The sequence below is a fragment of the Haemaphysalis longicornis genome, unplaced genomic scaffold (genome assembly GCF_048455015.1).
Source record: "Haemaphysalis longicornis isolate Haplotype H1 unplaced genomic scaffold, Haemaphysalis longicornis Haplotype H1 scaffold_7, whole genome shotgun sequence".
In the NCBI taxonomy this organism is placed as follows: Eukaryota; Metazoa; Arthropoda; class Arachnida; order Ixodida; family Ixodidae; genus Haemaphysalis; species Haemaphysalis longicornis.
In genome coordinates, this window is record NW_027526422.1 from 36,661,875 (window position 1) to 36,687,327 (window position 25,453).

Below are 25,453 nucleotides of genomic sequence, written 5' to 3' on the forward strand. Positions count from 1 at the left end.
ATTGCTGATGCAGGATTAGCAAACAAACTAAAATGTGCTGTTTGGAAATTAAGATATCTATACTTAAGAGTTGTTCTCTTTCCATCTTAAATTATAGCAGCAGCTTCGAGTGCGACTGAATGTAAATACGTGACTTTGTCTCTAAGAAGCATAATACTTTGGCAGTACATCTCACTGGAGATTGGCTAAGACATTACAGTTCAGCTTAATGTCACTGCAAAGCCAGCAGCACCCGCTGATACAAATGATGATGTAATCAATGTGTTCCTGCCTGTGCATCCGTAACAGACGTGGCCATGTTTTCCCCCCCGAGACATCTCAGAGTGGCACAGGTAGAGGCCATCTCAAGAATGCTATAATGTCACTGACTTGGTCATCTCTTACAGGCCTGATGCAAACTTCAACCGGCGTAACATCACATCCAGAAGTGATGCAAGAACCTGCCTGGATGCAGGATTGACAAAGCCTGCAGCTAAGGGAAGACAATCCAGCAGAATTTTCCCCAAAATCATTCTCGTCGCGTAATCAAGTATCTCACATATTCGCTCGGGAAACACGCTTTCGGTACAAGCGTGCCTGCTGGGTTTTTTGCTTACACGTGTCCCAATAACAACTAAGGTTACGGCTGAAGCATAAATACATTGATGCATCGAATTCCTCCCAAAATTTGGCTGCACCGAACTGAAGCGTCAGGAAGAGGAGAGACAAAAAGGGGAGCAGCGATAATTTTATTTACAAAATTTACAGGACCGGTAAGCTGCACGTCAAGAGTAAAAGCGGGCCGGCGCAGCCAGCTGCACGGGCTTGCATATCTTCAGCCACATCAGGACGGATGATTCTTGTTCTCGGTTCTTGTTCCTTAGCAACACGGGGGTTGTACGATCACGCTGCGGGCAGTCCGTTTACAACAAAGAAAAACATTAAGTAGTCATCATAACTCTTCGAAGAAGGCCACTCGTGCTTTCGTCGAACCCGACTTGGTCTGCAAAGAGAAAGGAAAAAAAAAAACGCGCTGAGTGTTTTGCCACGGGTGAAAGGTCGTCGGGACAAAGACTCCATTCTTATGAGTCACTCACTGCAGTTGCATTGGCACGGCTAGAGATGCCATTGAAATGCCAGCGTTTGTTCCACACGTGCCAAACAACGTTTGCACCACATGTGCGATGATGCAATCTGATCGAAAGGAAACCTAAACGCGCACCTGTTCGAAGAAATGCAGATACCAAGCATTGCACCCACCCTTTCTTTTCTGTTTCCCACTTCTTCATTGTGCATGTTTTTCTCAAACCAAATGCCTGCTTTAGACAACCTAGCTGACTGTTGGCTTTGCCATTCACTATGCCAACCAATTATGTGGTAGTTCCTACAACTTGTGATGCCATCCTCAAAAATCTATTTATGAGGAAGTAGAAAAAGACAAATTTATTGCGCACGAGCTAAAATCCGTGAAAGGCCTAATCTTTCAAGTCAAACAAATTTGTTTGGCATTCATGACTTCTCAAAACAAGTTTCATTTTCACTATGTTTAATGGGCGTTGTAGCAACAAGTGGTTACCAGACATTGGCAATTCACTTTTGTAAACGAATCTCGACACAGGCTTAAAGGGGAGCAGAGCATGCCTTGCACAAACACACTCTGTTGGTTGTTCAACAAAATATTTACAATTTACCAATTCCCCAAATGCTTGTTTGCATCCAAGTAAACACAAAGCAAACACTCGGACTCGCAAAGGGGTACGCATGTGAAATGAAGCAATCTAGTAGCTTTAACACGTGCTGCTTATTGCTTTGGATTGGCCCATTCCATAGCTTGTTTGATTATTGATTATTAGGTTTAATGTGCCGACGCTACGCAGGCCATGAGGCACGCCGTAATGGAGGGCTCCGGATTAATTTTGACCACCTGGGGATCTTTAACAAGCACCGAAATCTCGAACACGTGGGCGTTTTCGCTTTTCGTCTCCATCAGAAAAGCGGCCGCCGCGGTTGGGAATCGAACCCGTGTCCTTGGGCTAAGCAGCACAACGCCTTAGCCGCTAAGCCACTGCGGCAAGTCCATTGCAGCAAACCCATAGCTTGCTTATCAGCGCTCACATCTTACAGGCCTGTTTGTCGGTCATTACGCAGGCCTTTGTACAATCAGAGAATCTTAAACCAATAACTGGCAGTGCCAGGACGGAAGGAGTACCAAATTGCAATCAGCCATTCACTTCAAAACAGATACCATACTTTCTTTATCTTCTACTGGCATGATGAATAAAGAAAGCCACAACACAAAATAGACAATTTACACACTTCCTTATATGTGTGCAATTTTCTCCTTTTTTGGGGGGGTGAAAAGACCGTGAAAACACAGCTCGTAAATAATAATGGAAGGTGCATATGTATTTCTCAACAGCAGATTATTGCTGCAGATGGAACGAGTTATGAGGAATTAGGGGTGTCACAAGTTTTTAGTGAAGCCTAGTTTGTCCTAACTTTTCTTTCCAGAAGAGGTCTGCAGGGAAATGATGGTGTAGGCAAAAATGACATATCCATTCTTTGAGAGTACGTAAAGTTGTAAAAGTGCCCCACCCTTTAAAATCTTGTCTGTCATTCTTTAGGAATTTGAAGCCTGTCAGTCAATACACAAAGCACGAAAAAAAAAAAAAAAAAGCCACACGTGCCACAAGTGGCGGTAGGCAACACATTGTGCAGGTGTGTCGGACATGCTAGGTGAGGCGGCTGGTGTATGCGCAAATGCGTACTGCAACGTACTGCAAATGCGTACTGCAAATCCACTGCAGGCATGTTTATGCCTGCAGTGGATTTCTTGAAATCGGTTCCACAAACAGGAGACAGGTGTTCTTATACGGGGGTGGGGGGGGGGGCACTGAAAATGTCAACAATGGCATGCCCACTAACAAGACCAGAGTAGTCTCAGACCTGCAAGTCAGATCCAGCAGATCAATCAGTCGGGAATGGAAAAGTAAAAAAATGTAAGAATCAGATCTCGTTTGAGGTGAATTGTGAATTCAAGATCCCAACAATGGGTCAGAAAAACCCTACGACTTGCCTACCTATATTTATAGTACTTCCCAATTAACATTGGTGCTACCCATTTGCTCTGTGCCCTTCTTTGGCACTTTTAAGTACAACGGCCCCTTCTTGAAGCCCTATTGGCTGCTTGTTACTAGCAAATGATTTGTGGGATCTATAATTTTACACATTTCTCCATTTAAATATCGCTTGCGAATATTTACATTCACAAAATTAGGCTGCCACTAGTCTAGCAGATGTTTGCTGCAAATCCTCCCACGAAGACAGCAGCAAAAGTTTCATGTTAGCACAGTTGAAGCTTGCCTTTGTGCCCGCCACATAAATGCCTGCAGCTACACCAAAGTACACCTTCGGACACCCCTAATTGTGTAAAATGAGGCCTAAAATTAGACAAACAAACACAACACTCCATCGAGGCCAAAACAACAGGGATAAAAAAAAATAAATGAGATGCAGGGCAGAAGGGGCACAGGCGGCATGAAACACAACTGTGTCAAAAAGAAAACAGCTGCCTGGCTTGACCCCAAAATCTGCTCAACTAGATCACACGTGGAGAGTGTCCTAACTAGATACGAATGAATTTTGAGGACGTAAATGTGAAAGGACGGAACAACTGAAGCAGAATGTTGTGGTACCATAATAATGAATTGTTATAAAGCGCAGTGAATACTCAGGGGGGGAGTCCTTTCTTGCGTACCTGCTATGAGGTGTGCAACTTGCATCACAGACCACAATACCCACAAATGCAACAAAGTCTGTGCCACGACATCCAAAACCCTGTCGAGATAGAGTTCAGCTTGAAGGAAGATTATCTACGGTGAACTGCCCAAAAAGCAGGCCCTTTGGCTGATTCTTTACACGTTACCTGAAATCATGTAAATCCTTCCTCGGATTTTTCAATCACAGGGATGTGTTTCGCGTAAAAGTGGAGGCCTCAACTCGGGACGAAATAAAATAGTAAAAGCAACGTGTTTCGGAGGAATATGGAAGACTGCTTGGCAGGAGCACACGGTGATTGTCACACTACAGCTTGCTAAAGTGCAACACAACACAGTGTTGCGCACACTGCTGCAGTCTTCAGTTGGTGCCAAATGCTTGCAGGTGACGCCTATCAACAGCAGGCACGGAGAATATACGATGCCTGTGTACGGCACATACTGAATGGCCAGAAAATATACCAGCCCACGTTTCAATTTGCTGTGTGCTCGCTTTGGAGCCACTCACTGCAATGGCACGAAAGGGGCTGCGGGTACCGAATAAAGAAAGAATGGAAATTTATCTATGTGCTATGCATTGACACTTCACCCTGCTAACATTCTTCAAAACTTCTTTTAATCTCTGACATACGTCGCCGCTGGGCAAAATATGATGGTAATGCAAATCCAGTAAAATTTATCCAGTTTGCTTGTTCACAGTCAGCCCGTTTACGTCCGCTGCACGATGAAGGCCTCTCTCGCAGACTAAAATTGACGTCTCGTAGATGAACTCAGCTTGGTTTAATTTACTCTCGTTTCCTGCAATTTTCTTTTTCAATATCGTCCTGTTGCTGGCGCTTTATAGGTCGTAAGGACCAAACCCAGTTATATGTATATATACACCCACACACACACACACACACACACACACACACACACACATATATAATCTTATGCCCTCAACCCTTAGGCTTTCTGTAACTGCAGAACATTGAAAATAAAAATAAAAAGCAGAAGTGAGAGACCTCTAGCCCACTGAGTCGCATCAACGGGACCGCGCAACAGCTGTGGCATATGTGCACAGAAAAATGATTACCTACTTTCAAAACCTCGGCTGTGCACCCAGGGCACCGTGACTGCGCGCAGGCAGACGAAGGGAAAAAAAAAAACACAGGTGGTGACATGCACAGCGTGCAAGTGCGGCGCTTCCTGTGCGATAAGTGGGTGAACCTGATGCACCACCACAGTACTTTCAGATACGGGGCAAAGCTGGATCCTGCTGCTCGGCAACCCAGGGTGCAGCCCAGTGACCCACCAACCTGTACGAGTAATAGCTGTGGCAATTGCAGGATAAAGTTAAACGCAGCACCCCATGCACAGACATACACCGGTGACTAAACTGCAGCTACGGATTTGAGGAGAGTGGCGGAAGTTAGTCATCTGTGACTTAACGAGCAGCTGAGATGGTTTTGTGCCATCTCCAACTCCGCCAGTCCCCTCTAAACAAAAGAAAAGACCATTTCATCAGCTGGGAAGGGGATAGCCACTGTTCCTTCATGCAGCAAAGAAATGAACCTTAAAAAAATAACCGACGAGTATTTATGCAATGTTATTGGGCTGTTTAAATAAATAAAGCCCGGGAGGACAGAAGGAAATGGGCCAGACTCGTACATCTGGAACTGCTCTTCCACCGAGACAATGCGCTGTTCCACAAGTAGACTATTGCGAAGGCAGAATTGCATAAATTTGGCCTTAAATTTGTTTGTCACCCCCCACATTCTCCATATTTGGCACCATCGAATTTCTCGTTTGCAAACTTAAAAAGCTGCCTCAGCGAGAGAAAGTTTTCGTCCAATGAAGATGCCGTCACCGCCGTCAGCGCATATTTTGCTACACATGACGATTCCTAATTTTGTAACTGGATTAAAAAGTTGGATCAAGCATGCAGCCCTGAACAAAGATATGTCAAAGAATTTTTCTACTTTTCCCCAGGAAATGCTGCTCAACTTGTTTTTTTTTTACCATACTTAATAAACTGCACCCACAATTCACCTGACGAGCCAAGTTTTCATCAAACAATCAATTGTAAGCTACAACTGGTGATCCTAGAAAAACGATGCTTAAAATTTATTTTAGAAACCTTTCAAGGGTCTCACAGACGCAGTCACTGAAGCTATATCAACCTTTGGCTGGTATAGTGTAATAGAGATGATAGCCTGAAATACCCACTGCTGGCAACAAAACTGTTTTGTTTGTCTGTCATTGGCCACCTCCCTTACAAATACAAACACATTGATTAACAACAACACGTTGAACAAGAGAAACATTGCAGGGTCAGATAAGCCGTTGAAAAATGGGAACAGCTCCCAGCTGCTTCCAAACGGCAACAACACCGTGCATTGCAACTATGCTATCCGAACTCAATCGCACCAGCTTCCATTTCCCGTTAGGTAGAAAGTGCTGAAAAAGAAAACGGTTGTGAACTGCGCACAAGTTTCGCCCTAGGGGATTCTAGGGGACCGTGTTCATAAGCAGTGATTCGTCAAAGTCGCATGATATCGGTGCTGTGTCCTCAAAAACAGCTGCTGGAAAGTTCTTTTCGATAGCAACAAGCCCAGCAAAGCCATGTCCTCGTGAAGCAGAATGTTACCATACCTAGAAATACAACTTTCCCCCGAACCCACATTGCACGCACTGCAGGAAAGGATAGAGAGCAGTAAAAGAAGAAAAAAGCAAGCCATCCTACCATTGCAAGGCCATTCTAAAAGTGAAGCAACACTGCACTGTTTACAACCCTGCCGAGAAACATAGCCTCTAATCAACCTTGCACGCTCCAATTCTTTTTGCCTTGTTAAAATAACATTCAAGCGCAGTCTCTGAATGAGCACAGTTGGTGGCAGGGGACATTTTTTGCTGCGGGTTCCCGACAATGTGGATTAAACGCACACCAAAATTTCCGGCGTCGGCTACCGATATTAGTAACTGTTTTTGGGGCATGGCTGCCCACAGCTGGCGGTTTTTGCTTCCTTACCATGCTTCTGAACATACACAAAGTACATGCAACTATGCTACTGCCTGCTAGGCTTGGATTGGAGAGATCAAATTTTAGCCCCATCGACTCGCGAAGCAAAAATGAAACCAACCGACACACCATCATAAATGGCTCTGCTTGGTTCTTATTAGAAAGCATGAGAAAGATAGAAATCTTGGCTTATGTAATCACAAATTTCTTAACAGCGACACCATTGTTCCTCATGAAACACAAATGTAGAGGCAAACTAGCCTCCACGGTCTATTCAAGGGGAAGGAGGTGATGCACAACTAGATCGCAACATAACTAGCATAGCAGACGATAAAGCTGGTGCGCCTCCAGCTTGACCAGCACCACCGCTTCCCAGTGCCCTTGACTCGCCCCAAACAGCACAAAGAGGGGTGAAACGGGGCTGGTGTTCGACCCCAAGAACGTGCAAAACTGGCAAATGCTTCGCATTTCTCAGACATGCCTTCACAAATGTGTCCAGGCATGCATGCCTGCAGAAAGGTTTGAAGGTGGTTTTGGCACTGCTGCCAAAGGCATTTCAAGCCTAACATGCAAAAGAGCACTTTCACCACCGCCCGCTGTGGATGGCACATGGCGTGTCGCAGTAGTCATCTGGAGGTCAGTTACACGCGGCCTTCTTCGCTGGCGTGGCAACAACGAAAGTCAGACAGATGCACTCCAAGAGTGCCACATCACTATTTTCTTTTTTTTTTTTTTGCCAGACAGCAGCACATTTCCATCACCTGCAAAAAGTACCTGCTCCCCACATGAGCCATCAACGGCATCCTGTCACCGGTGGCTATTTGTTGGTTTTTCCTACAAACAGACAAGCCACAGCAGTACTGGTGGGATACATAATGCCACCTATACTCGAATGGAGCAAAAAATAGGAGAATTAAAATTTTAAGCATGGAGGAATTCCTCTACCTGCCCTCAAGCTTCTACAAGTATCACCTCCTAACGTGACCATCGTTTGGACCCCAGGTCACGCCTCCCTCCCCGGGAACGAAGCAGCCCATGCTGCGGCCCGTGAACTTCACTTCTGGACACTCCCGACGAGGCCGGGCGACTTGGACACCCTGACTGACACGCTACATCCACTACCAGCCACCTACTCCGATATCTTAGCGCACTATCGCCACACCCGCCGAGAATACCCTCCCCCACACCCTGCACTCACCAACGAAGAATCCCGCATCTGGCGACGTCTCCAAACAAATACATTCTACAACGGCACCATCCTCTCCCATATCTCCCCCAGCTGTTTCACCTATAACTGCCGCGACTGTCACACCCCAGACACAACCCCCCACCTCGTATTCTTCTGCCCACACCACCCCTCCCCCACTTCCCACACCTACTCTCGAGCAGTGGGAATGCACGCTGACCAGCTCGGACCTGCAGGACCAGCAAAGCCTGATCCAGCGGGCCACCCGAGCAGCGACAGCACGCGGCTACCTGGACTAAGGCGGCCGCCCATCTGCTCTAAATATGTAAAATAAACGTTTGTTCCTCCTCCTCCTCCTTCACACTCGGGACATGCTACAGATTATCCAAGAGTACTGTTTTACAACATCTTCGGTGCCAAGAAATAGATCAGTGCACACAGGTGTACACACATACGCAAGAGGAAGAAAGAAGTGCATAGTTATTTTATGCCAACTTGTTTGACTTTCTAGGAAATTTACAGATTGTTGCGAGACACTTCCGAACGCTCTGATTCTCAGTAATGCGAGTCCCCATATTCATGCGTGCCACAAAAGCTGCTTGCACAGTGCTTTGCATAATACTGTTGTTCAAAGTCGAGTTCATCTAACTCTGTGCTCTTTCCTTTGTTTTATTCTTTCCTTGTAGTATCTCTGCTGCCGTTGATAAGCTAACAGGCCCATTGAACCCCTCCAACAATTGTCCTCTGGATAGGCTGGCACCGCACAGGAGATAACAAAAAAAGGGGGCCGACGACCCGTTCCCCGATCTGTTTTCCTGCCTAAGGCCCGACGTGGCCGTAAACCGGGCCAAATCAGGAGAACAACAGCCAACGCTCTCCCCACATGTGGTTGCACACAGGTAGGAAGCACAGCCAAAGGAAGTGCAGCGTGCTATTTTTCTCCGCCAATGAGTGCGATAAAAACACAATGTTCATGACCGCTGATTGAATCCTTGCACGTAAACAAATATAGAGAGTTCACTCAACCATCCACAAGTAAAAGCATACAATAACAGCAGTTGTATTTACGAGTTCTTTGCCAGTTTTTTAAGAACATTTTTAATTTAATTAACGATTCCTCCACACTCGAGCCCAATTATGTGGAATTCTAGATTTTATTTTGCCAAACATTAATGCGGGAAACTGCTGGCTGGGTATTTTCCCTGACTGGCTTGTTTTTCTTTTTTTTTCTCAAAACAGCAAACCAGGCGGAGCATAGCCTAGTGGTGCTGCAAAAAAGAAACTAAACCGACAATCTTCGACAGTTCAACAAAAACCGAAGTGCAGCATTTAAAAGAAATTAAACTGTTACTACTATCCAGCTCTCTTCACAAACAGCGTGATCCAGTGGTGAGCTGAGAGTGGGGATGTCAGGTGACCAAAACAGTAGAAACTGGGAAATTGAAGATGGGTAGGAAAGGCCTTTGACAACAAACTACATTGACGCACCAGAAACCCACCAAAAGGTTCCAATTGTTGCATTTTCCAGGTAGTTATGGGCAAAGCCTTGCTCTCACTCTCAACTCCTGTCTCCAAGGGTGTATCACAAAACTTGCACGAAGAATAAAAGGAGAAATTTCAAATTTTCTCACAGAAAAGTGTGTACCCAACTGACGGGGTGGCAAGAACTATCTTACAATATCTTCACATTTTGATAAATTCATGAAAAAGTTGTAAACATTTATCTTTTCAACTGAGTAGATCTGGCTGAACACTTGATTACAAAGCTGTAGGCAGTGAGAAGGAAAAACACCAATGCAAACAAATATTACATTTGCCACATATTTTTAAATCCACTGTGGTGGCTCAATAACTATGGTCGCAAATATGGAGTCCTCCACTCCATATGTTTTGTCGACCCAGCTGAGCGGAGGATACTGCAACGCTTTTACACTCAAAAATCGCTTTCAAGAATCTTCACAACTGGAGGCTCGAGTGGAGGGTGAATTCAGAATACAAGGGAAAGACTCATGATCCCAAGGATGCAGGTTCAGTCCTGACCGCAGCAGCTGGTTCTCTGATGAATCCAAAAATGCCCATGTTTCCAAGCTTCAACGCATGCTAAAGATTTTCAGGTGGTCAAATTAATCCAGAGCCCTCCATTATTATGGCATGCCTCAAAGCCTGGGTGCAGATTTGACACGTTAAACCCCCTCCAAAATTTGAATTTTCCGAAAAATCATGAATGCTTTAAAATATTTTAACCCTCAGGTTACACAAAGTGCTTTTCAATTACCCATCGCTGTGCTGCATCATCATACAGGTGGCAGGTTGCCTCTGCTGACACTAACAGTAAGGACTTCCAACCGCAGTTTCGAATTGCAAATGCAATTTTTGATAGTTCATTCAAGCTCTATAAATCTACTTCCATTCAAGGAATTCTTGTAGAAACTTTGCCAGGTTGCATATTCTTTGAAGCCCTACGACATTGGAATCAAAAGCGTTGGGCTTGATTGCCTATTAAAAAGTACATGATCTTGATTTAGCCAACTTGTTTACAATTCAAATTGTTAGAATGTGACCGACGTTCCTTGCCAGCCTGGATGATTGTTAATTACTTCCGTACATAAAATTTCATCTTTTTAATTTTTAGGGGCGAAGCCCCCAAGGGGCAGGGGCTGTTGGTGTCTCCTGCCGTCATCGTCGTGTTAACCGTCGTCTCACGTAGTCACGGTACTAAAATACAGGGACACTCGTTTACGCCTAGCGCTAGGGAGCTTTGTGTTTCAAAGACACGGGACGTTTACAGCAAAGCTGTGTACCTCCACTCCCCAACGGTTTCATTTCTGTTGGCAAAAATGCCAGGGCACCAAGAATACACTTATACACTGCATGCTTCGCCCCTCCCCAGGTTTCACGTCAGTGGAGATGGCCCGGGATTTTTATCTTTGGCCCAAGTTACGCGAAACGCCCTGTATGTTTGGACCATACAGTGTCCTCAATCAAATCCATGCCCTTAACGTTAAAGTTGTTATGCGTCCCTACCTTGCTGTACTGCCCTCTTTCCTTCCCCGAAAAAGGTGTCCATGAGGTCTTTCAATCCAAATGCCAGGGTGTCGGAACGAAATGTTTTTCGTTCCGGTTTCTGTTTTGTTCCATAAATAAAAGTTCCGTTCTGTTTCAGCTCCGGAATGAAAAAATAATAATAATAATAATGGTTCGGAGAATTATGAAATTTCATTAAAAAAGGTGAAGCCATGCCTAATATGTCATTGAAAAATGTAATTTCTGAGGAAGTCATATAGTTGTGATGTTATTGTTAAAAGTTTAAAATATTCTGTCTCATGGAACACTGTAAAACTCCTGTTTTTAATTGTATGAGAATAGGTATTGTATGAGAATAGAGATTGTATGAGAATAGGTAGCAATGGATTAACATCAGTACCTTCAGCAACCCCCCCCCCTTCTGCATTGGAAGCATATTTTTTGAAAAACTATTAGAGATAATACTGCCCTGCCCAAAGCTGTTGCTTTCACTGCTTATGAAATGTTTTCTGCTGCACTCTCGCAGCACTTGCGTACAAGTGCAACATGAGTTGTAGCTGTTTGCATTGAGTGCAGCTGTAATCTGCCTTTCGCGCTGGTAGTGGTGTATGTTCACACCAAACGTAATTTTTCCTCGTTGTTTTCATGTCTTGTTTCAGAAAATTGTTTATTATACATGTATCACACCCCCTAAACAATGTAGGGCTAATGTAGGTATTTTATTAAACTAACCAAATAAATAAATACATAAGGCCGTGACGTCTGCATCGCAGCCAGATGAGCGCGGCAATCACGCGTGTGGCTCAGCACTGCGCCTATCGAAACAAACGGAGAGCGCATGGGAGCAGGCAGCAAGCCTTCCGAAGGAGATTGGGTGCCAGAGAGACAAAAGACGATTTTATGCCAGAGAATCAACGCAATTTCAAATCTCGCTGAATGGAAATTGAAATGAATCCTGAAATACCTGAAATTGCCACTCAAACCGAAAACCGAAACCAAATTTTTGCGGTTTCACTCCTGAATGAAATTATTAATATTGTTGCAGTTTGATTTTCGTTCCAGCCAAAAATATCGTTTTTTTTTTCGTTTTTCGTGTCCAGTTTTCGTTTCGTTCTGACACCACAACCAATGCCCCACTTAGGATTTGCTATGTCGCAAACCACAGAGCAGAAAAACGCACGAGGCAGCAATACCCATTTTGAGACCTTCGGAATTTTCTACATTAGTAAACAACTGCTGTGACCGCAAGTATATTTGAATTCACAGCAACATAGTCTACTGATATAGATCAAATCGTATCTACATTTCAGTGTTTAATAAGAGCACAAGAGGTAAGCGCATTATGGACCGCATGAGGATGCCTTGGGTTATGCTACACAACGAGGAGCACACATACATCGATTGATTTGATTGATTGATTGTGGGGTTTAACGCGCCGACGCAACGCAGGCGATGAGGCGCGCCGTAGTGGAGGGCTCCGGATTAATTTTGACCACCTGGGGATCTTTAACATGCGCCGAAATCTCGTACACACGGGCGTTTTCGCTTTTCGCCTCCATCAGAAAAGCGGCCGCCGCGGCCGGGAATCGAACCCGCGACCTCGTGCTCAGCAGCCCAACGCCTTAGCCACACATACATCGATTCATGACCAGTGTTTGCACTGCATCTGTTCAGATGGTTACATTTATTTGAGTTTACAAAGAAATCGTCCATTTGGAGTCTGGTGCGCATCCTGCCTGGCTCTTTTTGCGTGTGTGCTTGTATCATCTTCCCTAAACTTGCATCTCTGTAGATGCAAGCCTACTAATACACGTGTTCAACTGCCATTCCAAACGCCATTCGAATCAAATGAGGGGCATCAAGTGCCCTTTGGAATCCATTGTGCTCCACTACATTTCGATAGCAGTTGAAAGCTTTGGCATTTACTCACTGCCCTGCAGTGCAGTGCTTATCTACTGTGTTTATACAGTAGGGCTACATTCATAAGCACAGGTAACTTCTCTCAATAAAAACACTGTTCTCTGCATTTGAGATTAGTTATGAATGCAATCAATTAAACAGTGCTTTTTCACAAACTGCAAATCACTTTCAAAGCATGTGCTCTACGCTTGCCGAGATAGAGAGTAAGTATAACATTGGTAATGTTTGAAACGGCATTTTAAGTTCTGGAAAAATCAATTTCTCCACGCACAAGTTAAAAAAAAATGTTGATGTTCACTCATTATTCTGCTTCCAATATCAATTTTCCAGTAGTTGGGTGAAGGGACTCAGACGAGGGCACAAACATCTGCGTCTCGAAGGCGTTTTGGAGGCTTCGAATGTCGTCCGTGGCGGGCATTTGCCCCTAGCACATTAGAACTGAATGCCGTTGAAAAACCCAGGAGACTAGCATGAAATTTGCATGCGAGTTGAATGACATTTGGTTCGAAGGCATTTGAGATGCCAGTGTAGCAGAAATATAACCCGACGTGTCGTTCTACTTCTCTTGCTAGCGGTATCTTCCATTTATCTGAAAGGGCAGGAATGTTCAAATTCTTCCAACATTCGCAGTCGAATTCTTATCATTGACCTCCTAACTGGGCAGCACCCCCTTGGAGGAAACCTCTATTTTAGCTGCGAAATCTGCAGTGCATTTAGAGACGCACCACGTTTCTAGCAATCGGAGCAACAATTTAATTTAAAATGTGCTGCCACCACTCAGAGATGAAACGAAAGGCTCGTAGCAACTTCATTCATGAAGTGGCAATAACTGTGTTAATGTGCTGCCACCACTTAGGGATGAAAAGAAAGGCTCGTAGCATCTTCGTTCATGAAGTGGCAATAATTGTGTTAATGAACTTTAATTTGCACCTGGAAGCAATAGTCACCTGCATAACTCCTAAGAGGAAAGTCTTTCATTAGGTGTACGCTGAACTAACTTTGCCTTTCTGTCCAAACATAAGATCCCCCGCTGTCATACTCCAATGTGAAGGAGCCAAATGTTCAACCCTAAATTAACTCAAAGTAGCTCATAAATCGGTGTTCATAAATTGTAAGGTTTGGACCTCCCCCTTTGTTTGGTGCTTTCAAAAAGTGCTTCTTCGATTCACAAAACAATCACGGAAAAGTTTTACTACAGTTAAAAAATGGCAAAGCTGCAGCTAAAAAAAAACCAATCCAGTTTTGCTTCTCATGGCTGTAGCAGTTTGCAGCGCAATTGCTGAAAGGCTATTCATGCAACACCTGACTGCATTTTCCTGGACTTTTCTAAAGCATTCGACCGCGTACCTCATTCCCGTCTGATTTCAGAATTAACAGAACTTCGTTTAGATTCGCTAGCCTTATCGTGGATCCGCAACTTTTTGTCTTTTCGACAGCAGTTCACTCTGGTTAATAACTCTTCCTCTCCAATTTCCGACGTCACCTCCGGAGTGCCTCAGGGTAGCGTCTTGGGGCCACTACTTTTTCTAATCTACATTAATGATCTTCCGTCTAATATTTCTTCGTCAATACGGCTTTTTGCTGATGATTGCATTCTATACCGTTCTATAACTAGTACCGATGACCACCTTGCTTTCCAGAAAGACCTTAATCTCATTAACAACTGGTGTGGTGCATGGCAAACGACTTTAAATTTATTTAAATGTAAAGTAATATCCTTTTGTCAAAAAACATTAACTGTTCCATTTGATTACTACATAAATAATTCCAACGTATCGCGGTCATCTTCGTATAAATACCTCGGCGTCCATCTCACTTCTAATCTTACTTGGGCGGCACATGTAAGCTACATATCTGCAAACGCATCAAGAACACTAGGATACTTGCGTCGAAACCTGCGAAACGCGCCAAATAACGTCCGAAAACAAGCTTACTTAACCTTTGTTTGCCCACAGCTGGAATTCGCATCACTTATATGGTCCCCCTCCCAAGCATATCTCATTAACCAGCTAGAAGCTGTGCAAAACAGAGCGTCACGGTTGATTTCACGCATTTACAGTCGCCCCTCGAGCGCCACACAAATAAAACATGACTTTTCATTACAGCATCTAGATATACGGCGCACAGTTGCCCTCCTGTCTTTGCTTCATAAATATATTCACGCGTCCAGGCCACCACCCTTCCCACTGACGGCACCATTGCACATGTCTAAACGACTACACAATCAGCGAAGCATCACACGCATCTTTGGAAAAACAAATTCATTCAATTCATCTGCTTTGCCTCGTGCCATAGCACTCTGGAATGACCTACCCGACGTCATTGTCAATTTAACTAATCATGAAAATTTTCGCGAGCAATTAATGATACATCTATCTCAATAGCATTGTATAACCTCCTTCAATTCTGTTTTTGTTCTTTGTGCTTTTTTTTGCAACTGTGAAATTCTTGTTGCGCGAAACCCCTCCTTGTTATTTGTGCAACCACTGTTATTAGTTCCAATGTATTGATTTGTATTGTGGCATAAGTGTCACCCACTAGCATTCTTTCCTATGTACCCCCCTTACTCTATGCTCCGTAATAGAGCCTGTAAGGTATTTTTAAATAAATAAATAAACACTGACGAGCACAAAGTACAGAGATTTGTTTTGGCCCACAACTTGTGCAATGTGGTGTTGATTTCCCGACGTAGAAAAAAAAGCAGCCAAAACCGCCAGGGGAAAAAAAAGAACAAGAAGAAGAAGGAGAGCCCACATGCCCTAAGCATTGATTGGCTACTGTAAGTTGTTGCCCACCAATACCCATAAAACAAGATTTGGGGCTCCCCTTTGTTGTATGGCCAACCTCCAATGTCATGTGGCATCCGCAGCAACATCGCAGAAATGTGTGTGAACTGGCAGTGCGAGAGACTTTAGAACACACCTTGCTCTTGGAATGAACTCGTGACGCGGAGCTCCCAGGTCTGCATCTTGCTTATGGTGCACACCTGCACCCATCCTTAAAACACCCTTCACCTTCACCTGCTCAAGAGAGCTGTAACGCACGACATGTGCAAGATGCTTCCAATCTTGTGAGCAGCACCCAAGCCTAGAAATTTCCATCAGAGTAAAGCAATCCACAGCACAGCCAGCGATTCTGACAATTGTACGTGCAAAAAGAAATAGCGAATGAACTAGCTATTGCCAAGCACGATAGCCCAGGGAGGCTAGGTGGTGTTTGACCTCAAACCACGACATCTAACAGTCGCTATCATTCCCAACACCAGGCTGGCAGGCATGTCCCCCGACTCGCCAGTGATGACCACAGCGACACCGTCCACCATATTCAGAATGACAGACAGATGGCTACGTACACAGCTGGGCAGCGCTCACCTTTCTGAGGGTGGAGTACTTGTTCTCGCCGCGCATGACGTTGTCCTCGTAGATGAGGTCCATGGAGGTGAGCTTGTTCTCCACCTTGAGCACCTCGATCTCGGACTTGAGCTCCTGCAGGTGCTCCGCCAGGTGCTTGCTCTTCTCCAGGTACTCCACTCTGCAAGAAAAGTTCTCTTAAAAACAGGCCTCAAGACTGCTCCGCACACGCTGTTACGACTTGACAGGTGCCACACTTTTTTCGACTGCGCATCTAAATAGATACTAGCAGACAACAAGAAAACTTTCTTATCATATTGGTCTTCCGGCTAAAAGCTCAGACTCACACCATGGCACAGGGGAACTGCACGGATGCACATACGAGACCCGTGGTCCCCGAGGAAGTTCCTTTACGGTGCCTAATCCCATGAAATGGGCAGCGGCCGAGGCTCACCGCTCCTTCTCGATCTCCTTGGAGAGCTGGGCCACGTCCAGGTCGGTGGTGAAGTCGCAGCTCATGCTGATGGGAGAGTGCAGCACCGAGCTGGTGTCCAGGCCGGCAGGCAGGCTGCCCCCCGTGGCGATCGTTGGCACCTCGGACACCACCACCGAGTTCTCGTAAGGCTGCACAGGCAACGGAACAGAACAGGGACACACCTCAAGTCAGCTGGTACTACAACGAACCTGGGGCAACGGGCAAGGATGGCAGCCCACAGTGCAAGCTGATATTGCTAAAAGCACAACGAAGCGAGCGGCAAATTCAAATGTGGGGCTGAGCTCAAGGACGCTATGTGGCATGCTGTGGTGAAGGGCTACTGATAATCCTGGTCCCACTGGGAGCTCTTTGATGTGCACCTTAACCTCAATCACATGAGCATTTTTCCTATTTTGTGTCCCTATGCCCACTTCCATACAAGTTTTCGCAGCTAAGTTCTACAGGGAGCAAGGCTTCCTCTTGTCCAAGTGTCACTGTTGAATGGCAGGAATAAAACTGCTGAAGGCGACAGCAATTTGATTTCAAACTGCACTTGCAATTATGCGCACTCACTGCCGCCCTCTAGGTTGTGTTGCACTCCCGCGTTGCCGCAAGTGCATTTGACGACATTGAACTCCTGCACCAAACGGCCTAGCTTCTGAACCTATAGCTCGCTTTGAAAAAGAGCTCATCTGCAGAAGAACATGAGTTTTTGGCTGCATTTTTCTGATTGAAAATAGGAAAGGCAGTCATTATTCGGGAAGTTAATAAAATTTGCTGACTCTTCGCCATCACTGTATAAAAAAGTGGCAGCAAAAGTTAGGCTACCATCAGGAAATGTGGGTGAAACTACCGGGACCGGAATGCTTTCATAGCGTTGACAAAGTATGCAATAGGTTTAAAATTTCAATTTAGCCTGTTAGCTCACTGGAACTTCGAATGGATATGTCTAATCACACTGGACGTACGTACTGTAACAGGTGTTATGAAATGCACATCACAGCTCACGTTACACCAATCTCACTTCACAGCAGTTTTTTCCTACCCTCTTTAGCTGCTGGAGAGCCATGGATGTGGTGGTATATATATGGTAGCGTGTCCAAAGAAACTTGGCATGGTTATACACAGAAGTCGAATGCGGTATGGTTTGTTTCCTAATACACGTACCAGAATGCAAATCTGAGCCATTTTTCCATACCATATTATTGCCGCAGAAGCCCTCGCCTATTCGTATTATCCACTGCAGTCTGACAACCCTCTCGTAGCACCTGAAGCTCAGCCTACTGTACGCAATGCGCTCTGACCAGGGAATTTCTGAAATATGCATCATCCCGCAACTCGCATAAGCTGCGATCGCACTGTCAAGATCCTACAGCACCAAATATTACATCATAAAAAAGAAAGTAAAGGCACATGCCTGCACATCGTAGGGGCTTCTGAAGATTCCCAGGAGCTTCTCTTTGGCTTGCTTCTCAGCCAGGCGGGCTTGGAAGAGCTCCCCCTTCAGCTGATGAGCCTCCTGGGCCCTGAAACATAGTGGGCAAGAGAGCACAATCAGTCCAGCTCAGGACTGCACTCTCCAACAGATTTTATGAGCTGCTACTTGTGTATCAGAAACTGGATTTCTAAAAAAATAGCTCACCATAGAAAAAAACTCCAAACTGTTGAACTTCAGAGTATTCTTTTTTTTTCAAGCCTGTCTACTGTGGTTTGGAAGCAGCTAACTAAGCTTCATTTGTCGAGTGCTTTTGTAAAGAATAATTCTTGACAGCTAGAACAAGTGATTCCCACACAACACATTTAATCAAGGGTATCATCTCCAAGACGGTGACAGTGTACATGAAACAAAATTAACCGTGGACAGATAGGATTATAATGTCCTCGCACTCTCTAAGGTTCTGTGCCAAGCATCGCGTGTGCATGTCTTTGCATATTAGATGCGTGCCAATGCGAGACGCGCGAGCACGTGTGACTTGCGCATGGCCGCACCTCCTTTCCGACTCCTCGATCATGCGGGCTGCCAGCTGCTCTGCTTCCCTTGCTTTCCGTTCCATCATGATTTTCTCCTCTTCTGTCTGCAAAGGGAGACGACAAACGCAAAGGCAGGTAAATTCCCCTCATGAATAGGTGGTCGATGTGCTTAACAGTGCTCAAGTCTTTCAACACAGGAAGTCCAAGTTTCAGACCTATTGCTTCCAAAGGTAAGTGGTAGTGCACCCACAAATGTCACATAGTTGTACACTGTTAGGCATCTAAACAACACAGTCATCACCCTTTTGGTTTTAAATCTTGTCAGTCCCAAAGAGTTACTTCATACAGAAGATACTTGAACTATCATGCAATCACCCCCCCCCCCCCCCCCCCAAAAAAAACACCCAAAACACCCAAATATAAAGCCCCCCCCCCATTCCTTCCCCCACCTCCCGAAATTTGGCATAATTCTCTCTCTCTTTTTCCCGCATACACCTCAAACAGTACGTGGTCATACACCGAAAAATGGCCCATCTATTCACATTGACAAGATTTGCTGCCGGTTCCAGGTATGTTCACTTTTCACTATTTTAGGGCACATTACAACAAAATGCCATTGTAAATACTGGTTACGCAGGACAAAGAAAAGAAAACATTACTGGCGCACAGCTACCATGCACGTCCATGAAAGCAATGAGTCATTAAATAAATTAATGAAAATGAACAGCCAGAGTCAAAAGTTTGCATTTCATAATGCCAGACACCCTGAAACTAAAGTCACGCAAACACTCGTGTAACTTCATTGAGCTGTCAGAAACCACGCCAGTAATGATGGACGGCACTGGTCTGCCAAGCCTTTTTTTCCCTTCAAAGATTTCAGTTGTATTTGAGCACTCAGCGGCTGTCCTAGATTATTTTGGTAAAAATGAGAACACCAAGGGGCTGTAAAAGTTTTTGTTGTTTAAACGACCAACGAATGAATTAAAAGCAATGCTAAGAACCCGTTTGCGGTAGTTTTTGAGCACTACTTACACCCTTTTTATCATACTGGTTGAGATGAAAAAAAAAGAAGATTAAAATCAGTGCAGAAATAAAGAAGTTATTCAATTTTTAAACCCAAAAATACAAACAAATGGAGCGCTGCTCCCCTGTTAAAATGGGAAAGCCACTGTTCGGTACCCCACCCACCCACATGATGCGACACCGAGCTACCACTGAGAGCGTTGAAATTCCAGAATGTCAGCCGCTTTCTGCACGTTTTGACGCGTCGTTACCATGGCTATGCAACCAAATGAAAAGACCAAGAACTTCCAGCCATATTATCTGCTGTTGGCAGGAACTCAGGAGTGCATGATCCAACAGCTGAGGCTTTCAAGCGGCCAGAGACTGCACTTTTTTTTTTTCTTTTCTGCTTGCCACAGCAAGAGGGACTCGTGAGCGTGCAAAAGGCGCATAAGCTCGTCTGCAGGCAAGGAAAACGGGCTTGAAAAGCAATGCTCACAGTGGTGCACTATTATGTGCTGTGTGGAAACCAGGCAGTGCACACAGGTGCACCAAGTGAGGCAGTAGTGCCTGTCCGCTGTTACTTTTTCTATGTTTGAGTGTATAATAAGGTTACTATGCCTACCCCCCCCCCCCCTCCCCCCAAAACAAGAAATAAACTCTTAAGGCACATTCAAACTGGCGATTCGCCTCGTCGCGCGACGAAAAGCGACGTCGCAAAGTGACGAGCCGGCCGTCGCTTTTCGTCGCTTTGCGACGGAGGAGCAGATCGCTCTCGGTCCGAATTCCCTCGTCGCGCGACGGTCCTGTAAAACCGGTAAGCCAATCATGGCCGCGGAGTAGGCTGACTTAGCCGGAAACGAAACTTTTGTTTACATCCGGTATTTAAACGCTGCGGGCGGGCGGGCGAGAACGAGCCGCCGCCGCCACCGCCGCTGGCTTGCTCGGCCAGGCGCTTGGCCTGCTATTGCTGTACCCGCCGGGTCGGGCCGGCAAGCAACTTCCTGTGTGCATCGGTTCTTTGGTCAGTGGCTTCAGCGTACGCGTGCACTAATCAACGAATAGCGTGGAACTCATCAGAGTGGAGAAGCGTGTATGGATTGTAAAAGCAAGTTATCATCGTATAGAGCTAGGTGGACAGCGAGACGGTAGGTTGACTTGCAGCCTCTTCGTTCTATCGGCGACTGGTAAACACGCGCAGAGTTCGGAGGCGTCAGAACTTAGCCCTGTGAAAAGAAGCGACATTTGTGGGCCGTGATGCGGGTGTTGTGGCGTGAAAGCAAGCGTGTGCATTTCTTCGTGCAATAATATGTTGAAAAGAGCCTTCTTGAGTTTGTTATTTTCTGCTCCTCCCGCAACCCGCAAATGCTTTCGGCATTGCTCCAGGTTAGTAGCATGTGTTTTAGTTTGATTTCTACCTACTTTTGTCGCGTAACATCATTTTCTTTGACTGCAAATGGTTGACGCACCAACGAGGTCGTACAAGTCGGGAAGCAGCTGCGCTGAACGCAGTCGCATCATCGCTCATCGCAAGTGCGAACACCACCTCAAGGCCTCATCGCGCGACGCGCGCCATCGCGCGACGAGGTAAATCGCCAGTGGGAATGTGCCTTTATTTTGGCTCATTTGAGCAACACAACAGCATGTACAAAGTGTTGCAAGTGCAGCCAACCACCCGACATCGCACTATATTGTTGTGTCCTGTGGCCTCGGTCGTGACGTAGCCAGTAGTGCAATGGCATTCATTTCTAAATTTAAAAATTGGACAACTTTCTAAAATTTATTTACTGATTTTTGACCATTATTTTGGCATCTATCTCTACATGGTACCAACCAAGACCACACACACTGCCTGAAAAATTCCTGAAGAAAGAAAAAAAAATGTTTTGGGGGGTGGGGGGTCTGTTTTTTAGAGGCAAACCAAGGGGATAGATGAAGCCTACAGTTCTGCTGACCCCAGCCAGTACTTTGCATACCTTGATGGCACTGATCTTGATCCTCTGGATCTCGGCCTCAGCCTCTGCGGCCTTCTGGGTGAGCAGCATGGCCTCCTCCTCTGCCACACGTGACTTCTCAGCCAGCAGCTCAGCAGTCTCCTCCGATCGCCTCTGCAAGAGCGCAGGAGTAGCACACGTTGAATCATTGGAGGCTGCCACCTTTCTTGGGTCATATACAAGATAGAAGCCGGAGACTGCGAGGATGCTTGACTCTTGCTGAGATGTGCCCATGCAAGTTCTACCCAGGCAACTACTGTGCTCACAAGCCTGTGAGCAACCATAGAGGCCAATTGTCCCGCTGTGTAGTAAACAGTTGCTGAGAGCACGACAGGAAAACTAGACATGAAAAAATAATTTAGTACCTAGGAAGCTTTTGATTGAAGTAAGCGAATGAAAATGAACTGCGTCTGGTGCCCAACAAACAGACTGTCTTAGAAAACAAATCTGCTTTCAATTTCAACTTGTACAGTCCCTAATTGTAGTGTGCGTTCCCCATTGCATTAGTGTAGCTTGGATGGAATCAGAAGCCTAAAAAATCATTCCATAATCTTGAGAGCATGTGTGTAAATGGATAAATTAACTACAAATCTTCCTTTTACTAACATCTCAGCCTCCAAGTTCATCCCCACAGTATACTGCCGTTGCTGATAGCTGGGTTTGTTGGTGCACTGGAGAATTAGTTTAGCACTTATCTAACCACCGATCTGTTCAGTCGCAGTCACAGGGGCTGAAGGCGTCCCTGCCAGCCTTGCAAGGGAAAAGGCCACTAACCAGTGCATCATGGGCAACCCGGGCCTCTTCCTGGTAGTGGAGCAGCCTCTGTTCCAGCTCGGCCTTTTCCTTTTCCACCTCCTCCCGGAGCTGCTTCTCGCGCGTCAACTTGTTGCGCTCCGTCTGCGCAAGAGGCCATCGCCTGTCATCCCTGACACACTGGCACCAAACTCCAACAGCACCCCCGTATACATCACGCTCCGTGCGCTTGGGGCTTTATTTCGACGGAAAGGTTAGCACACAGTATCTACACGGCAACATACGCAGACACAGAAGTCTCGCCGCTTCAGACACAAACGGGGGTGCGCTAATTGGGAATTTCACGGCCACAAGGAACTAAAGCTGGAAGCTGGGACATTCCCACCCAAGCAGGGCCCTCACCTGCCGGCGGTGCTTCTCCTCTTTGGCTTGCGCTTTCATCTGCTGCACCTCCATGGAATCTGGCTTCCGTCGGCGCATGAACAAGTCGTGGTTTCCAATGCACAGGTCCAGGATCTGGCACAAAACATGCAAGCAACAGTGTTACGCCGAAAAATTTTTTAGCCACCCCATTTCTGCACATGACTAAGCACAACTGTCATCGCTGTACAGGCCATTTTATCTCAACAATAATAATTCACACACTGCTACATCTGATGTCACACATCAGTGCAAGCTACTCTGGTCAAAAGTGCACAAGATGCATGGCTCCACAGGACCTAGCAATTCTCCCCATTCTTTAACAGAAGGCAACTTATTGTTTTAAATGCTGGGCAAAAGCTTCCAGCTCTTACTGTCAAATTATGCGCCAAGATAATTCGCATGCCTCTTCAGCAGCCCTGTAAAAGGTTTAACACATTTCAGCGGAACAACCTTATTCACCATTAGACCACACTTCTATCTCAGTTAGCAAGCAGAAAAAGCAATTCAGGTTAGCTCAGCTATATTAGTAATTGCATTAGTGTAGCTAACCTCACTATCACATGGCACATTTTGTTGACAATTGTATACTAAATGTTTCACCACGGGCAGGGACGTATTAGATGATATGATACAAACTAAAGGAACTCACCAGCTTGTTCATCCGTATCTTGCACGAGTAAAACTGAAAACATGGTGCACCCTTGTCAACTGGCTTGATGTTGAACTGCAATGGCAAACAGAGCAAGGTTAGCATCACTGAATGCAAGTTTACAAACAGCCGAAGCAGGTGAGGGTAATTCATACACCCCCCTTGTTTCAGACAAGAGATTTTCCCATAGCTATTTAAAACCCAACTCTCCTCATAATTTTCTGTTTTTGTACAACATTAGCCCCAAAATACATCACATGATGCATGTTGCAATCCAACCTAATTCTGCATAGTTTTTTAGAGCGAAGCTTTCTGTGCCCCATGGTGGTGTCCAATGTCACGCCAAAACATACTGCAGGGAAGCCACCTTTACACAATGGGAGGGCACATGGTGGTGATGGTGATGAAACAAGAAACGCTTCCCCTGGTCCGAATCGAACCTGGATCCCTCGTGTTATGAAGCTGACGTCTATCCGATTAAGCCATTCCGGCACAGTCAAAGCAGCTTCACTTTTTAACCATCTTTCTCTTTAGAAAGGGGCTTTGATTTTTTTTTTTTATGGCCGACTTTTTCTGATAGTAATAAGATACTCCAATTTGTCTTTCACAGCAACTCGGGGGACAAGAAAGAAAGAAAGAAAGAAAGAAGAGAGAGAGAGAGAGAGAGAGAGAGAGAGAGAGAGAGAGAGAGAGAGAGAGAGAGAGAGAGAGAGAGAGAGAGAGAGAGAGAGATCAAAGGTTTAATTCTCTACTTCTGAACTAACAAAGCGTTGTTTGCCACAAAACACAAACCACAAAAGCTTTAAAAGATGTGATCATTGCATTTAGATAAGCAGTCACTCGGCCTCCAGCTTCCATTTACTTATCCATGTGCAGCTTCCAAACATGAGCTGTCCCAGCACGACTACAAATTTCAGCTGTTAACTCGATGCACACAACACGCAGCTTACCTTCTTGTCATCAAACGAAATGTTGCGGATTTCACTCCAGGGAAAAGAAATCCTTGGGCAGAGCTTGTTGTTCTTCTCGTATATGTTCAGGCCCAGGGCTGTGACCCCAAGCCACAGGTCAGTCTCCTTTTTATTCTGGAATAGAAGAAAGATCGGACGCTCATGTATCCCAGAATTCAGTGGCAGGTAGGGCACTGCACGGGCCCGGGCTGACTCGAAAACCCGGGCCGCCTGAAGCCGTGGGCCAGGGGTCGTGCTCGGGCTTGAAGCCATGGGCCTGGCCGCAATTTTTCCGACGTGAAGTGCAGAAAAGAACATTAAAAGGAATGTTTTGGGCTTGTTTCCACGTGCTTCTTGATGCTATACTAGTAGGCATAGTTTCAAAAACTTGTTTTGCTAGGTCTGGTAGTCACTGTACTGCGATTTTGTGGCATTTTCTTTACTGCATCAAGATTTTATACTATGAGGTATAACGTACCAAAGATACGATTACAAGGAATGCCGTAGAAAGGAAGGGATTAACTCAGGCAACCTGGTGCGCTGCACACATTTTACATACCGCACCCCTCGAAGTGCGGCTGCCGTGGCCAAGAATCAAAATAGTGCTAGAGAAGCAGCACCACTGAGCAACCACTGTAGGTAAAACAGTTCATGCACGTACACTACTCATGCATTGAAACGTGGCATCAAAAATTTCAGCACACTAACTTGTGCCCGAGACAACCACGTGACGTGGCCAAGAATCTGGTCATCAAAGGTGATGGTGTCTCTGGCGTAAGAATACGAGCTATTATTACGCCCGTGTGACGTGAAGTTTACTAGGCTTAAAAATAAATTAGCGGGCCGGGCCAGGGCAAGGTGTTACGGGCCCTGGTCGGGCTCGGGTCGCGTCTTAAAATAAGGCCCGTGACAGGCTCTAGTGCCAGGAGCCCATTAAGGATGCAGTGCTACACGCGCGCCTTGCTTTCGTCTTCGAGAAGACAGCTCGCACTTGCCACAA

General features: G+C 45.6%; 1 protein-coding gene across 1 annotated transcript in view; it reads right to left on the reverse strand.

Moving 5' to 3' along the window:
- Positions 1-709: 709 nt before the first annotated feature.
- Mer (ezrin/radixin/moesin family protein merlin) overlaps positions 710-25,453 on the reverse strand; it is a 34,588-nt gene continuing 9,844 nt past the window's right edge. The window contains exons 7-16 of the mRNA XM_077676775.1: positions 24,454-24,588; positions 23,504-23,578; positions 22,834-22,947; positions 22,453-22,575; positions 21,661-21,792; positions 18,701-18,786; positions 18,129-18,237; positions 16,691-16,860; positions 16,258-16,417; positions 710-982 (exon numbers count right to left, since the gene is read on the reverse strand). Of these exons, the coding sequence (XP_077532901.1) occupies positions 932-982; positions 16,258-16,417; positions 16,691-16,860; positions 18,129-18,237; positions 18,701-18,786; positions 21,661-21,792; positions 22,453-22,575; positions 22,834-22,947; positions 23,504-23,578; positions 24,454-24,588 (1,155 nt within the window). The 3' untranslated portion in view covers positions 710-931. The remainder of the gene's footprint in view (positions 983-16,257; positions 16,418-16,690; positions 16,861-18,128; positions 18,238-18,700; positions 18,787-21,660; positions 21,793-22,452; positions 22,576-22,833; positions 22,948-23,503; positions 23,579-24,453; positions 24,589-25,453) is intronic.